The sequence below is a fragment of the Bactrocera neohumeralis genome, chromosome 3 (assembly GCF_024586455.1).
Source record: "Bactrocera neohumeralis isolate Rockhampton chromosome 3, APGP_CSIRO_Bneo_wtdbg2-racon-allhic-juicebox.fasta_v2, whole genome shotgun sequence".
In the NCBI taxonomy this organism is placed as follows: Eukaryota; Metazoa; Arthropoda; class Insecta; order Diptera; family Tephritidae; genus Bactrocera; species Bactrocera neohumeralis.
In genome coordinates, this window is record NC_065920.1 from 13,254,934 (window position 1) to 13,277,701 (window position 22,768).

The window sequence follows — 22,768 nt, forward strand, 5'->3', positions numbered from 1 at the left end:
ATTACCTGTGTGCGCTACCAAAGATTTCGGTTAAAGTTTGGCGTTACTTTTCTCAGGGCAGCTGGGTAATTTTAATTGTTTATAAGGCAGAGATACATTGATTTTATTTTAATAGCAGACCTGAATATCGTAAAAACTATTCGGTATACATTCGGTACTATTTGTATATGGCATAAAGGCAATGTCTAGTGCGGAAATCGTTATATTGGGAGGTGGAATTGTCGAGTCCGATTTTATAATATTTATTTAAGAACATATATTATATTTCCACAATAAGCCATGCATATTAGCTAAAATATAAGATATAAGGAATTCCATATACATTTTCGATCTATTACGAGTAGAACCAGAGGAATGCATGTTCTTAATTACTGATATCGATCTTGGTGCTTACTTTTATGTCGCAATATCCCCACCATACGCTTATAATTATAAGGGTTCGATGGATATATTTTTTATCTCGAGGTGTATTGACTATGGAAGATGAGGCTTGTCCGGAAAGTAATAGGACTGATTTTCTTCCGCTGAGACTGTACTTCGGAGCGTGCGCGCACGGACTGGATTCGTTAGAGAGCGTTCCTAGCTAACGAACAGGCGGCTGGTCAGTTGTCTCCGAGCACCTGGAGAGTCAGGATCAACATTTTTGCTCAACGGTACGCCATTAAATTCTGTGTTAAACTCGATAAATCTGCGACAGAGACGTTTGATATGATCAAACAGGTTTACCCAGATGCTGCTTTAGGAAGAAGTGATGTGTTTCGGTGGCACCAAGTTTTTTTGGACGGTTGGGGAGAGGTCGCAGATGAAGATCGGAAGAATGAGCCAATGAGCATAGTCCATCGTGAATTTGTTCTTCTTGGACAAACCGTCAACGCCAAGTTTTACGTGGAAGTCTTCAAGAGAATCAAATGAAGGGTCAATCGGGTCCGACAAGACATCGCAGCTGATTGGAAGTTGCACCATGACAACACCCCGGCTCACACCGCCTTTATTGTGAACAGCTACCTAACCAAGACTGGCATCCCAACGCTTCCGCAGCTGCCCTACAGCCCAGATGAGGCCCTACCGGACTTTTTTTGTTTCCTTGCCTGAAAAGGCCGATGAAAGGTTAGCATTTTGAGACGACAGCATGCAACTCGGCGCTCAAGGCTATTCCGGAGAATGCCTTCCGTGACGCCTTCAATGCTTGGAAATCGCGCTGACAGCGCTGCATCGACGCGGAAGGAGCCTATTTTTAAAGTTTTTAAAGAATTGTAACGATTGGTTCAATAATTTTTTTTTAACTCGACTCAGTCCTTTTAACTTTCCGGACAACCCCTGTATATGGTAAACAGACGAAATCACAATAATTTACAGATATGTATATAGGAATATGCAGTTTTTCAATCTCTACATTTGATTGAATTGAAAGAACATAGTAAAAAACAAGCACCATGATTTAATTTTCAAATAAATTTCACTCGTTAAAATATGAAAATAAAATTAGCTATCTTTGTTTCTCTAAATTTCATTGTTATTCTTCTAAATTTTAAGTAAAGACTAAATTTGGCTTATTTAAATAAATTACTTCTACTTTTAAAGTTAATAAAAATATAAAACAAGGTACAATGGCATCTGAACTCAATATGAATCGTTTAAATTTACCAAACATGGTTGATCGACAGCTAAAAGAGGTCTCTTTGCCCGTTGAAACATACTTTAGTCCAAACATTTTAACGGGAAAGCGCAAAGTTCTTGAGGAGAGACCGCTTAAAACCGAAATAAGCACATCATTCAATAGCATTGTAGCATCTGTACATAATAAACTAAGAAGTACGTAAGTTAGGCATATGTGTAAGGTATGTATGGACCATCAGTGGAACTTATATGCGTATCGTTTTAGATCGGAAAGTTCGAAGAGTTGAGAAACCTGCAATCATCGAAGAAAAATCAACTAATGAGATGCCGGCAGAAACTTCACCACAAAATCCTGCAAACGTTAAATCAGAAATGGTAGAAACTAAAGCAGATCCAAAGGTCAATAGTACGAAACCAACTATACCATTTAAAGCGACTTCCATACCACAAATAAAAGCGGCTCGCGCACAAAAGCAACAACAGCGCATGCGACGTGCAATACATAATTACCAGGATTACAATGATCCCGCAAGTCATAGGCGACTGCTCGAGGTGCAAAAACAAAAAAGAATTCTCGAAGAAATGCTTTTGGAAAACGAGCGAATGGATCGTGATCGTCAAGCTATGGCCTTAGAGATACAAGCGCTGCGGGAATATATGAATGATTTAGGACACAAATTGGATAGCTACTCTAAAAGGTTATCGACGAAACCGATTACGCGCTGTGAGCCTTTGTTGAAACCCAAACTGAATCTAAAGCCACAGCCGTGGAATAGTTTGAGTTCCAGGAAAATACTTAGTCCGATAAGAAAAGCGCATGTACCACAATCAATATTGAAAACTACAAATTCTACACCGAAATCAACAAATCAAGCTAAAAACACAGCAAGTAGCCCCGTGCGACATAATCGTAGTCCGATACGTAATTCACCCAGCCCAGCCCGAAATACAAAGCGTTGAGAAGCAAATTAGTGCCCACATGCATATGTATGTATGTATGATGGACGAAGTTGTTATACAGATAACTCTGCTGAATTTTCGAATGCAGTGCGCCCACAAATGTAGGCTATGGAATATAGTGGCTGATTTAATTGTCGGTGTACCATAGACAACAATTGAAAATAATAAAAAAAATAGTAAAATACTAAAAACCTTGTTCGTTGCCACGTAAAGACATACAAATATACACTTTTTGTTCATATATCATCTATATACCATTGCTTCGAGGTCATATACCCATACATATACAAGTTTGCAATTTCTGAAACCTAGTAGTTGATGGAAAACACGGCATTTAAATTCTTAAACAGTGATTTATTTCAATTAGTTTAGCACTAAAATAGCTGATAGAGGTGTGGTGGTGTATATTAGATACCGGCTAAACCTTGAAAGGTTCACCACCAATCTATTTTACTACCCATATTTAAAACTATCAGATATGTTCACAAATCTGATTGGTGTTAGGTATTGTTACCAAAAGACGAATGATGGTTAATCTGCTTTGGTTTAATGTTCACCGGTATAAATAAACACAAAAATGTAATTTTAAATTTGACCTCTATTCTTAGCTTTTTATATCTCCTATTACATATATATACATTTTTTTTTTAATCAAGCTAAATAATATACTAATACGAGTATAAGTGAAAGCAAATATACCCAAAGAAAACACGACACATATTTTAACGTGCTATCCGAGAAACACTTTGAATATTAATATTATAAATTATTTTTTATAATCAAAATTGATATCATTTAGTATTCATTATATTGTACAATATTATTAATACGAGACCTCACTAAAAACCAAATAAACATGAAATAATTGTATTCTTAAGCTTCATATATTACTAGCATAGGTCTAGGTGGAATCGGCAGTATATGTATTATAGTTGTTGTAAAACTAATCTCAAAGTCTTGAGTTACTATATAGTCAATGCCGACATCGGGTACTTAGAAAGTTTAAGAGCGCATTTGTAAGCAGAAAAGGCTTTCTTAGAAACGAATGCATTTCGTTCGAAAGTGTGAAGGATACCAAGGAAAAAACATACTCGTTAAAGACACGCGTTTTCTGATCGAAAAACTTATGAGGATGTATTGTATTGTAATTCTTCGTCCAAAATCTTTTAGAATTGTATCTCAAAGACTTATGTAAAATTTCATGAAGAACGCTTGAGTAGTTCGCTAGAAATCTTGCCAACCGACTTCAAAAACACAGTTTTGAGAAAAACGCGTTTAGAGATGGCGCACTATTACTCGGCTCAACTTGAAAATTTAGGACAATATTCTAGAGGTATTGTCGAAATTAATAAGACAATAAAAAAATCGATTTTTTGAAACCCGTAAACCCATGTAACCCTTTAATTGGTTCGATCCACTTAAATTATCTGTAAGCGCTTGAAGACTGATAAAATCAGCGTTCCGGCATAAGCAGTTGCTTTTCAGTTACATAGCTGCGATAAAGACGAAAGGCAAATAAGTAACCAATTGACCTCCTATACTACTAGTACTTTTATCCCGAATATATGTAAGTAGATATTATCGTCACTAATCAGTCGTCTGGATAATCATCACCGCGACTTCGAAAAAAATTATCTCACACTCGGTTTTTTCTTTGCAGACGTACATATTACATATGTACTTTTTGATTCAATTTGATAAGATATAATAATTTAAGTCTGCATATATTGTGCGCTATAATAAAAGGTGCATTTTCGTGCACGCTCTTACACGAATAATCGCGGTGATAAGTGCAAAAAGTTTTGCTTTTGTGCATCGTCAATATGTTCACTCGTCAATTGCATAATGCTGATCCCAGCAAAGTAACGAAAATACCAGATCCTCAAGCGCCTAATTACCGAATGGGCGATTATGGTTACGGTAAACAGGGAGTGCGTGTGTTTCAACTGAAGAAGGATGGACCCGTCCACAGCGTGACTGAATTCAAAGTAAACTCACATATGCGTTTGCGCACACACAAAGAATACTACGAAGGTACTTTCTTTTTGCTTTATTATTTATAGCATATAATTCAATGGATTATATTTTGACATTAGCGGACAATACGGATATCATCGGCAGTGATGTGCAGGAGAATACCATTTATGTGCACGCTCAAAGGCATGGCCTGCACACACCTGAAGAATTTGCACTCACGCTTACGCAACATTTCCTAGAGACATATGAGCAAGTCGAAGAGTCAAATTTGATCGTGGAGGAATTGGCGTGGGATCGTTTTGGTGAGCAAGAACACCAGGGCTACTATAAGGGCAAGCAACACAATCACGCCTTCATGCGAAATACGAATGGCACTCATGGTTGTGAAGTTGTGCGAACAAGACGTATGTAACATTTTTAAAAATATTATAAATATATATATATTAAATTCAGATTATTGTGATTTTCTTTCTAGAGGGTCCAGCACTTCTGATTGGCACTTTTTATGGTTTGCGCGTCGTAAAGACCGCTCGTGCGCCGTTCACCGGCTACGTGAAGGGTGATATGTTCTCCGAAGGCGATATGGACGATCGCATCTTATGTACAGATATAAATGCGCGTTGGCAGTACTCCAAAGTCGTTGATATCGATTTCAAGACACATTGGTTGAAAGTACGTGACTTGATATTGCAATCGTTTGCTGGTGATCCAGAGGAAGGTGTAATCATCACTAGTGTCCAATATGCGGCGTATGTTGCAGAACGTGCTGTGCTCGATGCAATGCCCGAGATTTGTAGCATTTCTATAAGCCTTCCAAATTATAAACATTTTCCTTTCGATTTCTCACGTTTTCCGCCGATCGAGCCAAAAGCTAATGTCATCATTGCAAATCCAGCAGATACGCCATTGGGCTTGGGATATGCGCAATTGGACCGTTTGGAAAAATGAAAGCAAGCAAAAAAAATTATATTATTTCTATCGATTCAATTGTATTTAAGGGGATACTTTTATCATTTTTATATTTAATTGGATATACATATGTATATAGGTACATTGGTTATTGGTGGAAATAAATTCCTTACATAGGATTGCTAATTATTTGTTAAGTAAATTTTATTTATAGCGTTGCTCTTCGAGGATGGCTTAAAATTAGTCAAAAATTGTCTGTTGAGCGCACACTACAGATAGATGTAGAAGACATGACAAAAACCTCTAGAAAGTGTATTCATTCAATCTGCAGCTTAATTGATTCGATCTATTGAAATTCCCTATAAGCGCTTGAAGAGTGATAAAATCGACGCTACAGTGTATAGTAAGCAGTTACTTTTCAGCATCAACCACCAACATCAACGTAGTGAAATGAATACCGAATACGGTGAACGCAGTGGTCACCCAAAAGAAGTTGTTATCGACGAAAAAATCAAACAGCCCACAAATTAATTTTTGATGACCATAAAGTTGCTCGAGATTGCAGACACTCTAAAGATATCAACTCACTTTTGACCAAAAAAAAAAACGAGTTGATGATACGTAACTGTGTTTGGAGATGTTCAAGTGCAATAAGCTCGAGTTTTGGCGTCGATATGTGACAAGGGATGAAACATGGCTCCATAATTTCACTCTGAAGTCCAGTCTTCCAAGTGGACTGCTCACGCAGAACCCGGAGGTCTTCGTCTTCCTCTGCTTTCCCCAGCGAGTACTGAGTCGAATACTTTCAGAGCTAGAGTGTTTTCATCCATATGGACGACATGACTTAGCCAGCGCAGCCACTATCTCTTAATTCGCTGCGCTATGTCAATGTCGTCGTATAACTCGTACAGCTCATCGTTTCATCGAATGCGATATTCGCCGTAGCCAATGCGCAAAGGACCATACATTTTCCGAAGAACCTTTCTCTCGAAAACTCGTAGCATCGAATCATTAGATATTGTCATCGTCCATGCCTCCACGCCATATAGTAGGACGGGAAAAATTAGTGACTTGTAGAATTTGGTTTTTGTTCGTCGAAAGAGTCTCAATTGTCTACTCATTCCGAAGTAGCACCCGTGGGCAAGAGTTATTCTTCGTTGGACTTCGAGGCTGACATTGTTGTTGGTGTTAATATTGATTCCAATATAGACGAAATTATCTCCAACTTCGAAATTATGATTATCAACAGTGTCGTGGGAGCCAAGTCGCGAGTGCGACGACTGTTTGTGTGATGATTGGAGATACTTCGTCTTGCCCTCGTTCACGATCAGACCCATTTGCTTTGCTTCCTTATCCAGTCGGGAGAAATCAAAAGGTACGGCGCGGATGTTGAGGCCAATGATATCAATATCATTGGCATACGCCAGCAGCTGTACACTCTTGTAGAAGATTGTACCTACTCGATTATGTTCTGCAGCTCGAATTATTTTCTTCAGCTGCAGATTGAAGAAGTCGCACGATAGAGAGTCGCCTTTTCTGAAACCTTTTTTGGTATCGAACGGCTCGGAGAGGTCCTTCCCAATTCTGACGAAGCTTTTGATATTGCTCAACGTCAGTTTACACAGCCGTATTAGTTTTGCAGGGATACCAAAGTCAGACATCGCGGCATAAAGGCAGCTCACTTTCGCGATGTCAAAAGCAGCTTTAAAATCGACAAAGAGGTGGTGTATGTCGATCATCTTTTCACGGGTCTTTTCCAAGATTTTACGCATGGTGAATACCTAGTCAGTTGTTGATTTCCCAGGCCTAAAGCCACACTGATAAGGTCCAATCAGTTTGTTGACGGTGGGCTTTGATCTTTCACACAATATGCTCAATAGAACCTGAATGCGCGGATTGTGGATTGGGCAGTGCACACTTAAATTTAAATCCTTGGGCATGCTTTCTTCCGACCATATTCTACAAAGAAGCTGATGCATGCTCCTTATCAGTTCTTCGCCAGCGTGTTTGAATAGCTCGTTCGGTATTCCATCGGCTCCCGCCGCTTTGCTGTTCTTCCGACGGATAATTGCTATTCGAACCTCTTCATGGTCTGGCAATGGAACGTCTGCTCCATCGTCATAGATTGGGGTTAGCGATTATTCGATCGTTTGAAAGACGAAATCGTCGAAAGCAGTCATATTTGAAGAAAAAAGTGCTGTTTCACCTAGCCAATATACCGTGTCATAAGTCACTGAAAACGATGGAAAACTGAATTCTCCAGATCTGGCCAACATCGCCTATACCCTGTTCTCAGAAAATTTCGTCGAATGAAGGAGGTGAACGCGGAAACTAAGGACTATTTTGAGCAAAGAACAAGTTCTACTACAAAAATCATAATCGAAAGGTAGGCTGGGGACTTTTCAATTGACGTGATATACAACTGGTACTTTTATCTAAAATAAAAGTAGATAAAAGTATCATCATCACTAATCAGTATAGTAATCATCATAGGTTATCATCACCGCGATTTCGAAAAACATTTATTTCACTTTCGGGTTTTTCTTTGTATGTGCATACATTAGTACTTTTTGATTCAATTTGATAAGATATCATAATTTAAGTATGCATATGTTGTGCGCTATAATAAAAGGCGTCAAGTAGGTACTACAGCATTTTTGGCAATGTTCTTACACGAATAAACACGGTTTTGCTGTTGTGTTGTCAAGATGTTCACTCGTCAATTGTATAATGCTGATCCCAGCAAAGTTACGAAAATACCAGATCCTCGAGCGCCTAATTACCGAATGGGCGATTATGGTTACGGTAAACAGGGAGTGCGTGTGTTTCAACTGAAGAAGGATGGACCCGTGCACAGCGTGACTGAATTCAAAGTAAACTCACATATGCGTTTGCGCACACACAAAGAATACTACGAAGGTACTTGCTTTTTCATTATTATTTATAGCATATAATTCAATGGATTATATTTTGACATTAGCGGACAATACGGATATCATCGGCAGTGATGTGCAGGAGAATACCATTTATGTGCACGCTCAAAGGCATGGCCTGCACACACCTGAAGAATTTGCACTCACGCTTACGCAACATTTCCTAGAGACATATGAGCAAGTCGAAGAGTCAAATTTGATCGTGGAGGAATTGGTGTGGGATCGTTTTGGTGAGCAAGAGCACCAGGGCTACTATAAGGGCAAGCAACACAATCACGCCTTCATGCGAAATACGAATGGCACTCATGGTTGTGAAGTTGTGCGAACAAGACGTATGTAACATTTTTAAAAATATTTTAAATATATACATATATTAAATTAAAATTATTGTGATTTTCTTTCTAGAGGGTCCACCACTTTTGATTGGCACTTTTTATGGTTTGCGCGTCGTAAAGACCGCTCGTGCGCCGTTCACCGGCTACGTGAAGGGTGATATGTTCTCCGAAGGCGATATGGACGATCGTATTTTGTGTACAGATATAAATGCGCGTTGGCAGTACTCCAAAGTAGTTGATATCGATTTCAAGACACATTGGTTGAAAATACGTGACTTGATATTGCAATCGTTTGCTGGTGATCCAGAGAAAGGTGTAATCATCACTAGTGTCCAATATGCGGCGTATGTTGCAGAACGTGCTGTGCTCGATGCAATGCCCGAGATTTGTAGCATTTCTATAAGCCTTCCAAATTATAAACATTTTCCTTTCGATTTCGCACGTTTTCCGCCGATCGAGCCGAAAGCTAATGTCATCATTGCAAATCCAGCAGATACGCCATTGGGCTTGGGATATGCGCAATTGGACCGTTTGGAAAAATGAAAGCAAGCAAAAAAAATTATATTATTTCTATCGATTCAATTGTATTTAAAGAGCTACTTTTATAATTTGTGTAAAATTTGATATACATATGTTCATATGTATATACATATGTAGGTATATTGGTTATTGGTTGAAATAAATACTTTATGTAGGTTGGCTAATTATTTGTTAAGTAAATATGATTTATAGCAGCTATCCATGGACAGTCTGTTGCTCTATTAATATCTAAAGAAGAATGATCGTTCAAGAGATACTCTAAATAAGTTTACTATTACATATTTACAAAGCAGTCGCTTATCCAGGGGTCATTTTTCTCATTGGCTAAAGTTGTCGGTACTGTATGCGCTGAAAAAGACTTTAAACTAACGCTGAAAGAACGCTTGTTGATGTCAATTACGGCCTCTCCATACAATTTTTGGTAATGCAAGTAATGTACTTTATTGACCGTACGACCCTGTGGCAAGAGGTAAAACTGAAGAAAACGGTTAGCAAATCCATTGCATTCGATCTTACTTGGCGCGCCTTTTTCGATATTGGCTAATGCGGAAACTACCAAAAGGATGACTGAGCTTTGCTTTCCACGTCATAACCATAAAACCATGATTGGTTACCAGTTATGACCCTCTGGAGCCGATCTGGGTCATATCGAACTAAGTCAAACACCTTCTGAGTAATGTCTACGCGACGCTGTCGAAGGTGAGCAATTTCGGCAGATTCAGATTCCCTATGTATAACACATATCAATCCATTGCTTTACATCAACGGAATTTTTTTCTATCAGGGAATAATGTTTTATGAAAACACGAAATTATTAGCAGAGGTAGCTTTACTTCGAGACCGATAACTGGGGAACCATTCTGTTTTGTTTGTCAATGTTTATGGCTATTTTTAAATCATTCGATTAATCACGACCTATACTCATCTACTAACCGATGATTTTTTTTTTAACATGAATCTTTTAATTATTAGATTTTCGGTTTTAAGCAAAGAATACTGTAGTCTAACACGTTGTAAAAATGTACACCTTTTCGGTTAGGCTATATACTTAATTATATACATAAACCGCTGCAATGTCTTTTTTGTGACGCTATAACTTATCACATTCCATTTACATATGTACTCTCCTTTCATTCGTTTCTCTTTGGAGCGCTCGTATTTGTTGTACAATCCGTTAGCTCTTGCAAATTTACACACGTCTTACACTTAATGATATACTATGAAAAGAAAAATCATAAAAAGATAATTGTAGATTGCAGACATATGTTGCTCTGATAAAATTGCTAATGGAAATGCATATTTACTTTTATTTCCAATTAATTATCTCCTTACAAGTGGTAAGTAAATGTGTGACAGATTATTACAAGCACTCCAAAAAATATATATATATCCTCTTTCATTTGAAGTGCTTAAGCCAAGTACGACCTGATGCCGCTAATGCAGTGCCCTTTGCACCCGCCACACCACCGATACTATCGAAATGCGCGCCCAAATCCCCCACAAGTGTGCCGAAAAATGCATTGCAATTTCGTTTACCTTTCATGGATATGAATATACAAAATGAGCATAACTTGCATATTATGCATGAAATTTCGAGGGAACAAATTTTTGTCCTGCATGGCAACGAGTTATATGTATTGATCGTAAGCGGAGCGGAAAAGCGTTTATCCTTGGCTGGGGTGTTAGCTGGTGGTGTGCGGCATCATGAACCCATAGCAGCGGAGGTAAGAGTGAAAACTATTTACGCATGTGTCTAGACAATTAATTGCATAAAACTAAATTTATTTTAAAGGTGATTGCTTGGCGCAATTATTTGCTGCTTGTTGTGGCTTTGGAAGAATATTTGGAGATTTATCAATTGAATGCCGTCGTATTGGCGCAAAATGCTGAGGCGGCAAAATTATTCCAAGTTAACAAAGAGACTATAACGAGTTTCGAACCAATACAACAGCTAACCATAAATGGTAGATTTCGTAAACTTTTCCTCTTCAGTGCTGACGAGGGACAAATCATGCTTTTAACGGCCGTGAATTATACAAAACTACAATCAAAATTACGGTACGTATGGCTGCTAATCTCTCCGTTACCGCTTCCTAAAAAAAATATTGGGATAAGCAAGTCTTCCAAATTTTTTTTAGAGGCGTGCTTTCCCATTTTCCCGATTAAACGAAAGTTGTGAGCTCTTGTAAACAAAGGTAGATCAACATCCAAAAGAACTCTTCAAAGTGTTAAATCTTCAATGGGTTTGTCCGGAAAGTAATAGGACTGATTTTCTTCCGCCGCAACTGTACTAGAGGGCATTCCTAGTGTTTCTGTGAGTGGTGCAAGCCGAAAATGCAGCGTTCGTTTGAGCAGAGGTACGCGATTAAATTCTATGTGAAATCCGGTAAATCAGCGACAGAGACATTTGATATGATCAAGCAGGCTTACCCAGATGTTGCTTTAGTAAAAAGTGGTGTGTTTCGGTGGCGCCAGACCTTTTTGGAGGGCTAGGAAGAGGTTCAGAAGAATTAGCAAATCCAAAGTGAAAACGATGCTCATTGTCTTTTTTGACATCAAAGGGATCGTCCACCATGAATTTGTTCCTCCTGAACAAACCGACAACGCCAAGTTTTACGTAGAAGTCTTCAAGAGACTCAAACGAAGAGTCAGTCGGGTTCGACAAGATATTGCAGCCGGTTGGAAGTGGCACCAGGAAAACGCCCCGGCTCAAACCACCTTTATTGTGAACAGCTGCATAGCCAAGGCCGTCATCCCAACGCTTCCATAGCTGCCTTACAGCCCAGACTTGACCCCCGGACTTTTCTTTTGTTTTCTTGCCTGAAAAGGCGGATGAAAGGCAAGCATTTTGAGACGACTGAGGGGATCCAAGCAGCATGCACCTCGGTTCTGAAGGCTATTCCGTAGAATGCCTTCCGTGATGCCTTCAATTAACTCAGTCCTATTACTTTCCGGACAAACCCCGTTGCTTATATGATTCTCTGAAAAAAATGTTGGTTGCTTTGACGGAACAGGTCTCAGTGTCCATCTACTAGCTTAACATCACTTCAGTGTATATTAATTATGATTGTTTTGTCTGCAGTACATATGAATGGTCGAATACGTTCTTTGAGTTAGTGGAGGATCTTACAATACCAGCTATACACGTGTTGAAAGTAATTGGCACGACACCGAAATTTTTGCTTAGTGGACGTCTTATAAAACATCAGGGCCGGGTATTTATTATAAAACTAAATTTTTACTAAACACAATAAATTATAATAAATAATTACTAAACAATTGCTTCCTTAGACTATAGTCGTTGTTTACGAAGTTAGCACAACAGATTTGCATTTACGCAATCGTCAGACACTCACGATACTCTCGACCACCATACATGCTTACACTTTTCATGGGCGAAATTATCTGATAGGGTGTGCGGCACAACAGCAGAAATGCAATAGTTTTTGGATGAAGCGTGATGAGACACAATTCTCTCCCTATCGACAATTCAATGCTAAAGAATTGACCTTCGAACGCTTCGGTGCGGGAAAGCATTTTTTGGTTGGTACAAACCAGAGAGCCGTTAATGTTTATCCGAATGCGCGTATGGACTGCTATGCGAGCTACACGGCAAAAGAAAGCGATGTCAGTGAAATAATAACCCATGTGAGTTCGCAGAATGAATCGCTTGTATTGCTCAGTTACCGGCGCCCGTTTAACACCTTGTTGCGCATTTTCGAAGTTGACGCGGCGGATGGCCAGAGGTTGGGTGCGCCGTTGTCAATGAATGAAACTCTGCTCGAAGGTCAGGTTACTTAGTTTGCCTATTTGTTTTTATTTTAACTAAATACAAATTTCAGATTTAAATATACTACAACAACACCGGCACGAGTTCGAAGGCACCGTGCAACGTCTTCGCAGTTTGTTGTTGCAACGTAAAGCCGCTATGGACGCCTTTCGCAAAGCTGCTCTTATTCTACGTCCTAAAATTAAGACATTGAAAGCGCCTCATCCGGTTCGGCTACAAGTGGGCAATATAGGCATTGTTAAAATTGTGGCTGAGTCACTACAGAGTCCACTGCAATTATTGAAGCGAGTGGAGGAATTACGTGCGCCCCAACGTAGTGCGCGTTTCATGCGCGCAGCACATCAAAAACCTGGTTTTGTATTAGATATCCCGCCTGTGGCACGGATTCGTCGCCTGCATGTCGGTAATCTTTTGTACAATGGCTCACTTCTACCCGGTAGGTTACAATCAATGCAACAACAAGTTGTGAAAACCTTATACATTATAACTTGTTTCTCAAACAGGTTTCCACTTGGATAATACGTCAAGTACACGACAACCTATACTCTCCATACGTACCGCAATACGCACTAAAGTGCTGAGCACATCGCAATTACTGACACGGCAATCGTTTCAAACTCGACGTGAAAGTTCTGAATTATCACGCCTTGCACCTCTCAAGGTGGGCGATCTAAGCGTGAAGCGCATTAATAATGTTTCAGTAAATGAATTTTTCAACTCGTTGTTTTTACGAAATCGCGATCGCAAACTGAAAGGTGTTCTCAAACTGCAAGGTGAAGCGAAAGTGGACTCATTATGGACGCCAATACTAAATGATTTAGTGGTAGCCCAACTTTTCAACCTAAAGGAGCCACAGGTAGTAAGCTCGAAAATAATGATAGACACAATAAATGCGAGGGAAATGCACGCGGATTTGGTAAATGGCTTAAATTTTACCGAAGATATAGCGTTTAGTGGCCGAGATGATTTAATTGAAGGTAATCCACATTCGTGTTATTAGACTTCAATTCATACCTATAAATTAACTAACGCTATATATGTATATTACGACCCCATTTAAATATATTTGTCTAATGAGTACAAGGTTTGTCGGAAAGTAATAGGACTGAATCGATTTAAAAAAATTTATTCAAAAATAGGCTCCTTCTGCGTCGATACAGTGCTGCGAGAACGATTTCCAAGTTAGATTTTTTGTAACCATCTTCAAGCACGCCTTGCGCATGTTTAAGTGCTCCGTCACAATGTCATGAACCCCAGATTTTGATAAATTTAACTTCTGGGCATTTAAACGAATACTTAGTCGACGGTCTGAGTTTAAAACTTTGCGCACACGAGTCACATTGTCGGTGTTTGTCGAAGTCGCAGGGCTTCCAGCACGGTTTTCATCAGCGACCTCTTCCCGGTCCTCCATAAAAGCCTGGTGCCACCGAAACACACCACTTATTGCTAAAGCAACATTTGGGTAAGCCACTTTGATCATATCAAACGTCTCTGTCGCAGATTTACCGAGTTCCACACATAATTCAATCGCGTACCTCACACCACAGAAACACGTTGCGCTCGGAGAAAACTGACCAGCCGCTCGTTCGTTAGCTAGGAACCCTCTCTACCGAATCCAGTCGGTGCGCGCACGCTTCGAAGTATAGTCGCGGGGGAAGAAAATCAGTCCTATTACTTTCTGGACACATTTTGAATATGCTAGAGTAGTTTCTTCTGAAGTAGTAGTATTATAAAGAATACTTAATGCTTAGTCATATAAAATTTTGAATTTTAATCCCTTAAGGTCCTGTTGAAATTAAACACATGAGCATAGCCGGTGATCTAATAGTTGATTATCAACCGAAAGTGGAGCGTGGCAGCGATGATACGGACTTACAGTTTCAACAATTCTACACAGGCAAAGTAATCATTAACGGCACTTTAACGGTGGATAATTTAAAACTTGATAAAAGCATGTCAACGGAGGTTTTTGTGAGTGGTCAAGCTTTTGCAGAGTCGACACTGAGAGAGACGTACTTGCTACAAAATACACCACAGGTATTGAGATTTTAATTATATACTATATACTCAAAGTTAATATTTTGTAGAAAGTAAGCTAAATTTTCACTATAATTCCGCATTCGCTTCTTTCTTTTACTACATAGGATATAAGTACAGCTGTACATTTTGGTAATGCTAAAGTAACCATACCTAAATTTACAAGCAAATTTTTAAATGACCACCCCACCACACAACATTTACTCGCCAGTGGTCACCAAATGTTAGAGGCGCCACTTTTACTCATATTTATGCAAGCCAAAGTAGATGGTGACGTTATCTGTAAGAGATACAAGTCAAATTTACTGGAATTATCCGAGGATGTCGTGCGTCGTGGCGACTCAGCAATTTTAACTGGTTTCAAGATATTCGAGGCACCACTTACCGTAGAACACATAACGGCAGAGAAGTTAAAAAATGTGTCCACAAATGACTTAGTTTTGAAGTCGCAACTGAAGAATGAATACCATTTCTTTGGTAACAAATCTTTCGATAGATTGGCGGTTACCAAAGACACATTTGTGGAACAGCATTTAAATTACACCTATTTGAATGGCATAAATTTGAACGCACCATTAAAACGTGATCACTTTTTCAAGCATCTGTATCTGCCATACCAACTACAAGCAACTAACATCGTTCTACATAAGATCAATGGTATCTCCTTCGATAAGATCTTCGACAGGTTGTCCGTGGAGAATGAAAAACTTGTGCTGCATAAGGACTTATTAGTCAAGGGCAATGTGGAATTCCTCGAAAACTTGCAAGTGGATACCATAAATGACATAAAATGGACGGACTACATAGCGGATTTAGTGCGCAATAATGAGAATGCGGTAATAAATGGTTCCACAATATTTACGCAAGGACTAACTGTGAAAAAGACACTAAAAATGTCTCTAATAAATAGCATTGATATGAGTGATGTCTTCAGCAATGTGCTCTTAAAGTCCAAACCTCAGCAAATAACCGGCAACTATACTTTTGGCAATTTGCGCTTAACAAATCTGGACGTCAAGACGATAAATGATGTATCCACAAAGACTTTTATCGATACGCGCACCGAAGAGGTCAGCTTGGCAGGTGATCTAATCTTACCAAAACTCACTGTACAAGGCGATGTGAATGGCAAATTCGAAAGCTCGTTTCGTTACGCTTCTCTCAATGAGCGGATGCAGCAGCTGCCCCAGAGACGTTGGCGCAAGCTGGTTGTGCACGGTAATGCATATTGGAATGAGTCTGTTGCCAGCAGCACGAAACAATACGAGATGTTGCAATACCTTTATAGACATGCGGTGCGACGCAGCGGCGATCAAGTGATTTCGGGCACGGTCTATATGACACAGCCGATAATAAGTAGAATGCGTACGCGCACGACATTTCCTAAAGATGTGGATCTAAACTACATAGCCCGTGATTGCCTTTTAAAGAATACTACGACACCGCAGACCATAACCAGCGGCAAGTTGTTTCATAAACCGTTGCGTTTACAGCGTGCTTTGGTGAACGGTCCATTGCGTGTTACTACATTGAATACGATCGATGTGCAACGTTTTCATGCGTCCCTATATCGCATTTCTAGTGATATGCCGATCGAAGGTCCTTTGTATTTCAAGATACCACCCATCGTCGGACAGCTGCTAGTGCAGGGTCTGGTTAATGGCATGCCTACCGCGCAAATATATACCACCTCGAATGGTTTGATGCCACCAGTAAAGTTGTATAGCTTAGTGGTTGATGAGGAACTAGAAATTGGTGATGTGAACGATTTGAGTCTTGATTATTTGCTGTCGAAACGCATAAGGCTGAACGGCGAACCACAGGATGTAGAAGGCTTCTTGGTATTTGAAAACCTGATTTTAAAGAATGAAACTATGCTGCAGTCAATAAACGGCATACCAATCGATGATATGGTGTTCAAGGAAAGTGGTCATGTACAAGTGATTGATGGACAAAAGGTGATTGAAGGCAATCTTATTTTCAATGGACCTGCGCATGTTTTAAAATTAAATGGTGAACGTTTGATAGACATGTATAAACAGAGCATTTTCACAGCGGCTAACTATCATTTCGATAATCTCACCATTGACCAAGGCACATTTGTAAAGGGTTTGGTGTTAGTTGGCAACATGCCGATGAAATCTAAGTTTAGAACCATGCACACTGATAAGATAAGTGAAAAACTTGAAGATACGCTACAAGTGGAGGCAGATCCAGAAGACTTCATTGAGCTGGAAGATGATGCCGCCTTTCGCGAAGAATTAACCGATGTCGTGAACGAGTTGTCCGCACTGCTTAGCACACAGAATGCAAGTTTGAGCCATCACAATAATGTCAGCCAGCAACATTTGCTTTATCTGGATTTCGATTTCAGCACGGAAGTGCTGAAGCATTATGCTAACGAAAGCGTGGATGAGACCTTTCTCACTGATCTGCAACACATATCTATGTGCGAACATCGACTGCTACAGGTGCAGTTCGCTGCAGAGAGCCGTCGTCTGTTCATCACCAATGTGACCACCAGCTATTTGACAGCGCGCACCGACACCATATGGGTGAAGGCACAAAACTATTGTGGCGATCGCTATAAAAAGGTGAAAAGTAAAGTAACGGTGACTGGTCGTAAAGTTGCGAAAGTTTTTGGCATGAAAAAGTTCATAGAGAGCGTAGAATTATTTGTGAGCGACAAGCAGCACACGTTCCTGCTGCTGCATGCCGTCGATGAGACACGTAATCGTAATGAGGTGCGCGTTTTGCGCATCAACGATGAGCGCGACGATATCGCAGATTGGCAAACGATACCGTTTGGTATGGGCAAGTCCATGCGTCTGTTTAAGTTCAAAAATTTTACAGCATTACTTAGCAATGCGGTGGTGAACAATCAGCAGGTAGTAACCATTTATCATTTCAACCCTGAAACGGAACACTTCAAGCTCGCACAAGTCATTGACGGTCCATATGATGTGTTGGAGATGGTAGCGGTGCAACCACAACGCTATCAATTGCTTCTAAGTTGCCACAAATGCCATAACGTCAACGTTTACGAATTGACTCGCGAAAGTGTGAGCTCGTATAAGCTACTGCAAATCATAAAATTGCCAATGCGCATAGATAAGTTGCATACATTCACCATGGGCGATGGTGAACTGTTCCTTTTGACTTTGGGTGAGCAGCAACAAGATTTCTATCATTTGCACAGATATGCTTTCATAGAGGGTTGGGTGCACAGCACTTTCGGATATTTCCGGAATATACAACTGGCTGTACCGCTGAGTGGCATGTTGTCATCTTCAAGCGGCAATGATTTGTTGCTATTGCTGTGCGATGGTGATGAGAGCGGTAGATGCAACGCAGTGCGTGCATTTACACAACAATCGTTATAATTTATTAACTCGCTTTTTCTTTTTTTGTTTGTAAATATATATGTATGTATATGTTGAGCTAATATTTTTGAATGTTTAAAAATAAAATAAGATTTACGAGAAAATAAAAAAAAAAAATATTTATGTAACCATGGAAGCGGAAATATACATAAACCATGTCATTAAAAAAATTCAGCCAAAAGTTTTATTTTTTAAAAGTCACATACTAAGGTGTTAGAAAAGTAAATGTGAAGTTCTACTCTCGAATCTTGAGGGAAATTAGTCCATACTATTTCATACAATGTGCGGCCGGAAGCAGTCGTTACTGTTCTTAATGCCTCTATTAACCTTTCTAAGTTCCCCCGCACTATTTCACTCCGCCGCGATAGTTTTTTCGCAGAAAGCCACGGAAAGTTCTTTGCGAAAGAACTGTCGACCACGCAAAATGAACCTCAAGTATAAGTAGTATATTAAGTATCTCTGCGAAAGAGTTGTCGTGGCCGAGTGGAATAGTGCAGGTGAACTACGAAAGTTCGATAGAGGGGCTCCGCAAGGTGGAGTTCTGTCTTCTTTACCCTGGATCTCAGTGGTAAATGACCGATTAAATGAACTCGAGGGACGCGGCGGTCGGGTAATAGCTTATGCTGCCAATCAAAATAAAACTGAACTGATTTTATTCACTATGGCGTATAAAATCTTAAATCCACTCCTACCCTCATTGGCGAGCTCTGTACTTTACTCTGTCGAATAGGTGAAGTACTTGAGCCTCATCCTCGATAGAAAGCTATCTTGATGAGAGGGTGAGGAAAGCATTGCTTATGTTGTTGTAACGGAGATACTGGGAAGCGGTGTGGTCTCACACCAAAAGTTGTCGTTAGGCTTTACAAAGCCATAGCCAGTACTTTTGTTAATTTGTTTGGTACCCGGCGCTCGGTGAAGCCACACTCGCTAAATAGTTAGTCTGCATTCAACGAGCGGTATCAGTGGTACACTATCTACAACTCTAACGATGGTACTTAATGCCATTTTACATATAGCACGGAGGGACATAGAATGCAAATGCATTGCCACAAAGGTTGCTATTAGACACCGGGAAACTGGGCACAAGAAGGTTCCCAGAGAGGAACATTCTGAAATCCTCTCTCAGTTCGACTGCTATCTAACTAACTTGATAACTTGTACCACTGCACGAGGGAATCTACTCCACCAAAATACCTCCCATTGTTATGCGGTTGGGGCAGAGTCGCTGGAGAAGACGCGTAGTGAGCTATGCGGTTGGGGCAGAGTCGTTGGAGTAGATACGCAGTGAGCTTTTTCGTGAACGGATCGAAGATCAAAGGAAAGGTAGGAGGGGAAGACATAAAAGGAAGCTATCAATCAACTCTTGTTTCCGACTGTCAAAACACTGTAGTATTTTTCAAGCAGAAGCAGGAGCCATCATAGTAGTACAGATGCACTTCTCCGAAGCGCAGCTTCCACCCCTGTAGCAGAGTCGCTTTGAGCTCGCTGACTGAGAACTCTTAGCTAGAATGGAGTAACTTTCAGTCACGGTCAAAATTCAAGCGGTATAAGGTCTACATAAGAAGAAGAGATGGTGAAATGAGCTGTCACCATCGAATAAACCAAGTTTCTTTTAAGAGTTTCGTTCAAATACGTGGTCCTGAGAAGGGTTTAGCTTCTTATAAAAAAACGACAGCTAAATCTATGTACGTATATTTATTTTGAAAAAAAAAAACTGTAAGCTTATAATAATGCTAGAGAAAAGTACTAAAAAACTTAAAAATTTTTTTAATGACTTTCACAAATGACTTTTTAGATCCTTTCTTGCTAACTGCGCATAAATGGTGCCATGTGGCTTATCGGTTGGAATAAAGACTTCATTATTCTCACCAGGCACAACACTTTGGAATGGTTTCGTATCGAAATTAAAGTAGTGCTTGTTCGGCAGAGTCATCGAAATGACCGACACTTGCGGTATAACATCAAGTACCTCCTTTTCAGAGAGATATAGCGTATTTTGTACTGACACCGAAGATACGCCAACATTTGGATCGCCAGCGAAATTTCTAATGATGATATTCTTCACTTTATTCCAAGTTTGGCAGAATTTCACATCATCGATATTGGAATATTCCCAACTGCAATCAACTACGGTGCTGAAAAGGCGATCATATTGATCAGGTAACGTGCGAAACTCGTCATTTACGAAATTGACAAACGACGACTGAGTAGTCTTCAGTACGCGTAGACCTTTAATGCCGCTGATGACAGTCTGTTTGGGATCTGCATGTAGGAGAACGCAAGAGTTAGAAAAAGAGAGTGAAAAATAGAATCTAATAGGAATAAGTAATGTGCGGTGCAATTTCAAAAATTAGACTAAAAATCAAAAGTATTATGCTTATTGGCACTTACCCGTGCGTCTCAGCACGACATCACAGTAGCGCTGCGCTATCGGTGTAAAAATGAAGGCGTGATTGTGACGATGACGATTGTTGATCGATGTGTAATTGTCATCACAAATGCCGCTGTCCTCTTGTGCGATGCGCTCCCAAGGATACTCCTCGACATGTACGTGTGCCTCGGCAACATGTGAGTACTTATTGAGAAAGTGATTGGCCAGCAGCAATGCAAACCTTTCGGGATTTTCAATACCGTATTTCTTAGCTAGCAAGTAAACGGTGTTCTTCTGCGAATCGGTGGCCACAATATCTGAGTTATCACCTGGTTGAAATGGAAAGCATACACATAATTGGATTATATAGAATTCACTGGCACATTATTGAGGTTTTAGTAGCGGACTAGTTGGTATGCTAAGCAACACTGAGTTTCCTTCTTATGTGTCACATGCTTGAAGGTGTTTCTGTGCTTACCGTGATAGTAATCCTTTTGACTGTATAACTTCAAATGTGTGCCCACTTCGAATTCTTTTATCGAGTGCACCGGCCCATTCCTCTTAACATGCAAGACTTTAACACTATCCTTGCCATAGCCATAATCGGAGATCGTATACTGGTGTGGTGTGTTCGACGTCGCTGCCGGTTGTACTTCGGGCGTTGTGATGTGACTTTGAATTGGTCTCGCAAACATTTTTGCTGTTGATCCTTACTTGTGTAGTTAACAAAATTGGACACGTGTTGCTTATAATCCGCGCAATTAATCGCAACTGCGTTTGCGACGATATTTTTGGAATAACAGTTATACGCTGATGGAATCAGTTTGATAGAGTTGTCAGACTCTGACTGCGTACATGTTGCATTTGTGCTAATTTATATAAGTTTATTGAAGATGTATACATACATACATACGAAGAAGATAGACGAGCGACTTTAAACGAATGAATCTTGTTTATATATCTACTTCCAGTCCAGTGATAAGCAGGCATGATTAACTTAGTGATATGGAAGTGAAGATAAAAACTTATATCACGCATATTATGAGACATAGCAACAATGTATACTATATGGCAGGTGTAAATAATAGCGAAAATAATAAGGAAAAAATGCAAAGTATTGCAAGTAATTTAATCCATAAGTCCGAGATGATTTGACAATTAAGTGCAGTGAACGGGCATAATAGCAGGCGAATGTCATATAGGTTGCTCTTTGCGTCCTGTTAGAACAATGCCATCACAAAGGACACAATAGCAGCTCATCAGCCGACTGTGTGTGTGTGTAACAATAATAATAGTCCCGCACAATGGTAGGCAAATTGATTGAGCACAGTTTGAGCCTTTAAATGGCTGTCGCAAAACCGTTAGCGTCGCTGTTGTTGCTGTGAATCCTCTGGCAACCTACAAAGTTCAAGTTCGCACGTAATCAAATGTGTACGTGTGTTCCAGTTGTGTCTACCTACAGTTAAATACATGCCCATCTTTCTCCTTGCGATATCAGTGTCACCGTCTGTCATTGTTGCTGATTGTTTACAGTTTGTAGCTTATCTGCATGTAGAAGCATATATCCCTATGTACTAGTAACTATGTGTGTGTTTTGTTTTCTTAAGTGCAAATGTAAATAGTAGCGATGCCTCTTATTAGTACTTGACTTTCTATAATTATTATTTTCGATGTTGAAAGCACTTGTCGCGCATTAAGCTTTCACACTTTTTCACGTACGCACACTCATACATATATACATATATATATAAATTCATAGACATAACCGCATATATTCCTAAATATTTACTGAAGTGTGGACTGGCTCGCTTGCAATGTTTATCCTGTGATAAGATTAGCGCAATTTTAAATATTTTGATAAGTATGTTGATTTCAAAACAAATCTTGTATTCAAATGTATATGTACAGAGATTTTA

General features: G+C 39.7%; 5 protein-coding genes and 1 long non-coding RNA gene across 6 annotated transcripts; 4 read left to right on the plus strand and 2 right to left on the minus strand.

The window, feature by feature from the left end:
* Nucleotides 1-1,477: 1,477 nt before the first annotated feature.
* On the plus strand, nucleotides 1,478-3,324 carry LOC126753167 (uncharacterized). Its single transcript, XM_050464396.1, has 2 exons — nucleotides 1,478-1,812; nucleotides 1,883-3,324. The coding sequence occupies exons 1-2, from the start codon at nucleotides 1,608-1,610 to the stop codon at nucleotides 2,575-2,577; spliced, it is 900 nt and encodes a 299-aa protein (XP_050320353.1). The 5' UTR covers nucleotides 1,478-1,607; the 3' UTR covers nucleotides 2,578-3,324.
* A 980-nt stretch (nucleotides 3,325-4,304) lies between these two features.
* Nucleotides 4,305-5,652, plus strand: LOC126753165 (uricase-like). The gene is made up of 3 exons (XM_050464393.1): nucleotides 4,305-4,611; nucleotides 4,674-4,958; nucleotides 5,030-5,652. The coding sequence occupies exons 1-3, from the start codon at nucleotides 4,401-4,403 to the stop codon at nucleotides 5,500-5,502; spliced, it is 969 nt and encodes a 322-aa protein (XP_050320350.1). The 5' UTR covers nucleotides 4,305-4,400; the 3' UTR covers nucleotides 5,503-5,652.
* Nucleotides 5,653-8,105: 2,453 nt separating this feature from the next.
* Nucleotides 8,106-9,347, plus strand: LOC126753166 (uricase-like). Its single transcript, XM_050464395.1, has 3 exons — nucleotides 8,106-8,382; nucleotides 8,444-8,728; nucleotides 8,802-9,347. Exons 1-3 carry the CDS (start codon nucleotides 8,172-8,174, stop codon nucleotides 9,272-9,274), a joined length of 969 nt encoding a protein of 322 aa, XP_050320352.1. The 5' UTR covers nucleotides 8,106-8,171; the 3' UTR covers nucleotides 9,275-9,347.
* A 47-nt stretch (nucleotides 9,348-9,394) lies between these two features.
* On the minus strand, nucleotides 9,395-10,352 carry LOC126753173 (uncharacterized). The gene is made up of 3 exons (XR_007666094.1): nucleotides 9,788-10,352; nucleotides 9,558-9,728; nucleotides 9,395-9,499 (listed from the first exon to the last, which is right to left on the minus strand). It is a non-coding gene; the product is annotated as an uncharacterized LOC126753173 (long non-coding RNA).
* A 98-nt stretch (nucleotides 10,353-10,450) lies between these two features.
* On the plus strand, nucleotides 10,451-18,645 carry LOC126753153 (uncharacterized). Its single transcript, XM_050464357.1, has 9 exons — nucleotides 10,451-10,608; nucleotides 10,678-10,995; nucleotides 11,064-11,329; nucleotides 12,354-12,486; nucleotides 12,563-13,058; nucleotides 13,114-13,497; nucleotides 13,565-14,038; nucleotides 14,845-15,098; nucleotides 15,206-18,645. Exons 1-9 carry the CDS (start codon nucleotides 10,558-10,560, stop codon nucleotides 18,479-18,481), a joined length of 5,652 nt encoding a protein of 1,883 aa, XP_050320314.1. The 5' UTR covers nucleotides 10,451-10,557; the 3' UTR covers nucleotides 18,482-18,645.
* A 1,512-nt stretch (nucleotides 18,646-20,157) lies between these two features.
* Nucleotides 20,158-21,714, minus strand: LOC126753164 (uricase-like). Its single transcript, XM_050464392.1, has 3 exons — nucleotides 21,331-21,714; nucleotides 20,873-21,181; nucleotides 20,158-20,743 (listed from the first exon to the last, which is right to left on the minus strand). Exons 1-3 carry the CDS (start codon nucleotides 21,545-21,547, stop codon nucleotides 20,259-20,261), a joined length of 1,011 nt encoding a protein of 336 aa, XP_050320349.1. The 5' UTR covers nucleotides 21,548-21,714; the 3' UTR covers nucleotides 20,158-20,258.
* Between the last annotated feature and the right edge of the window lie 1,054 nt (nucleotides 21,715-22,768).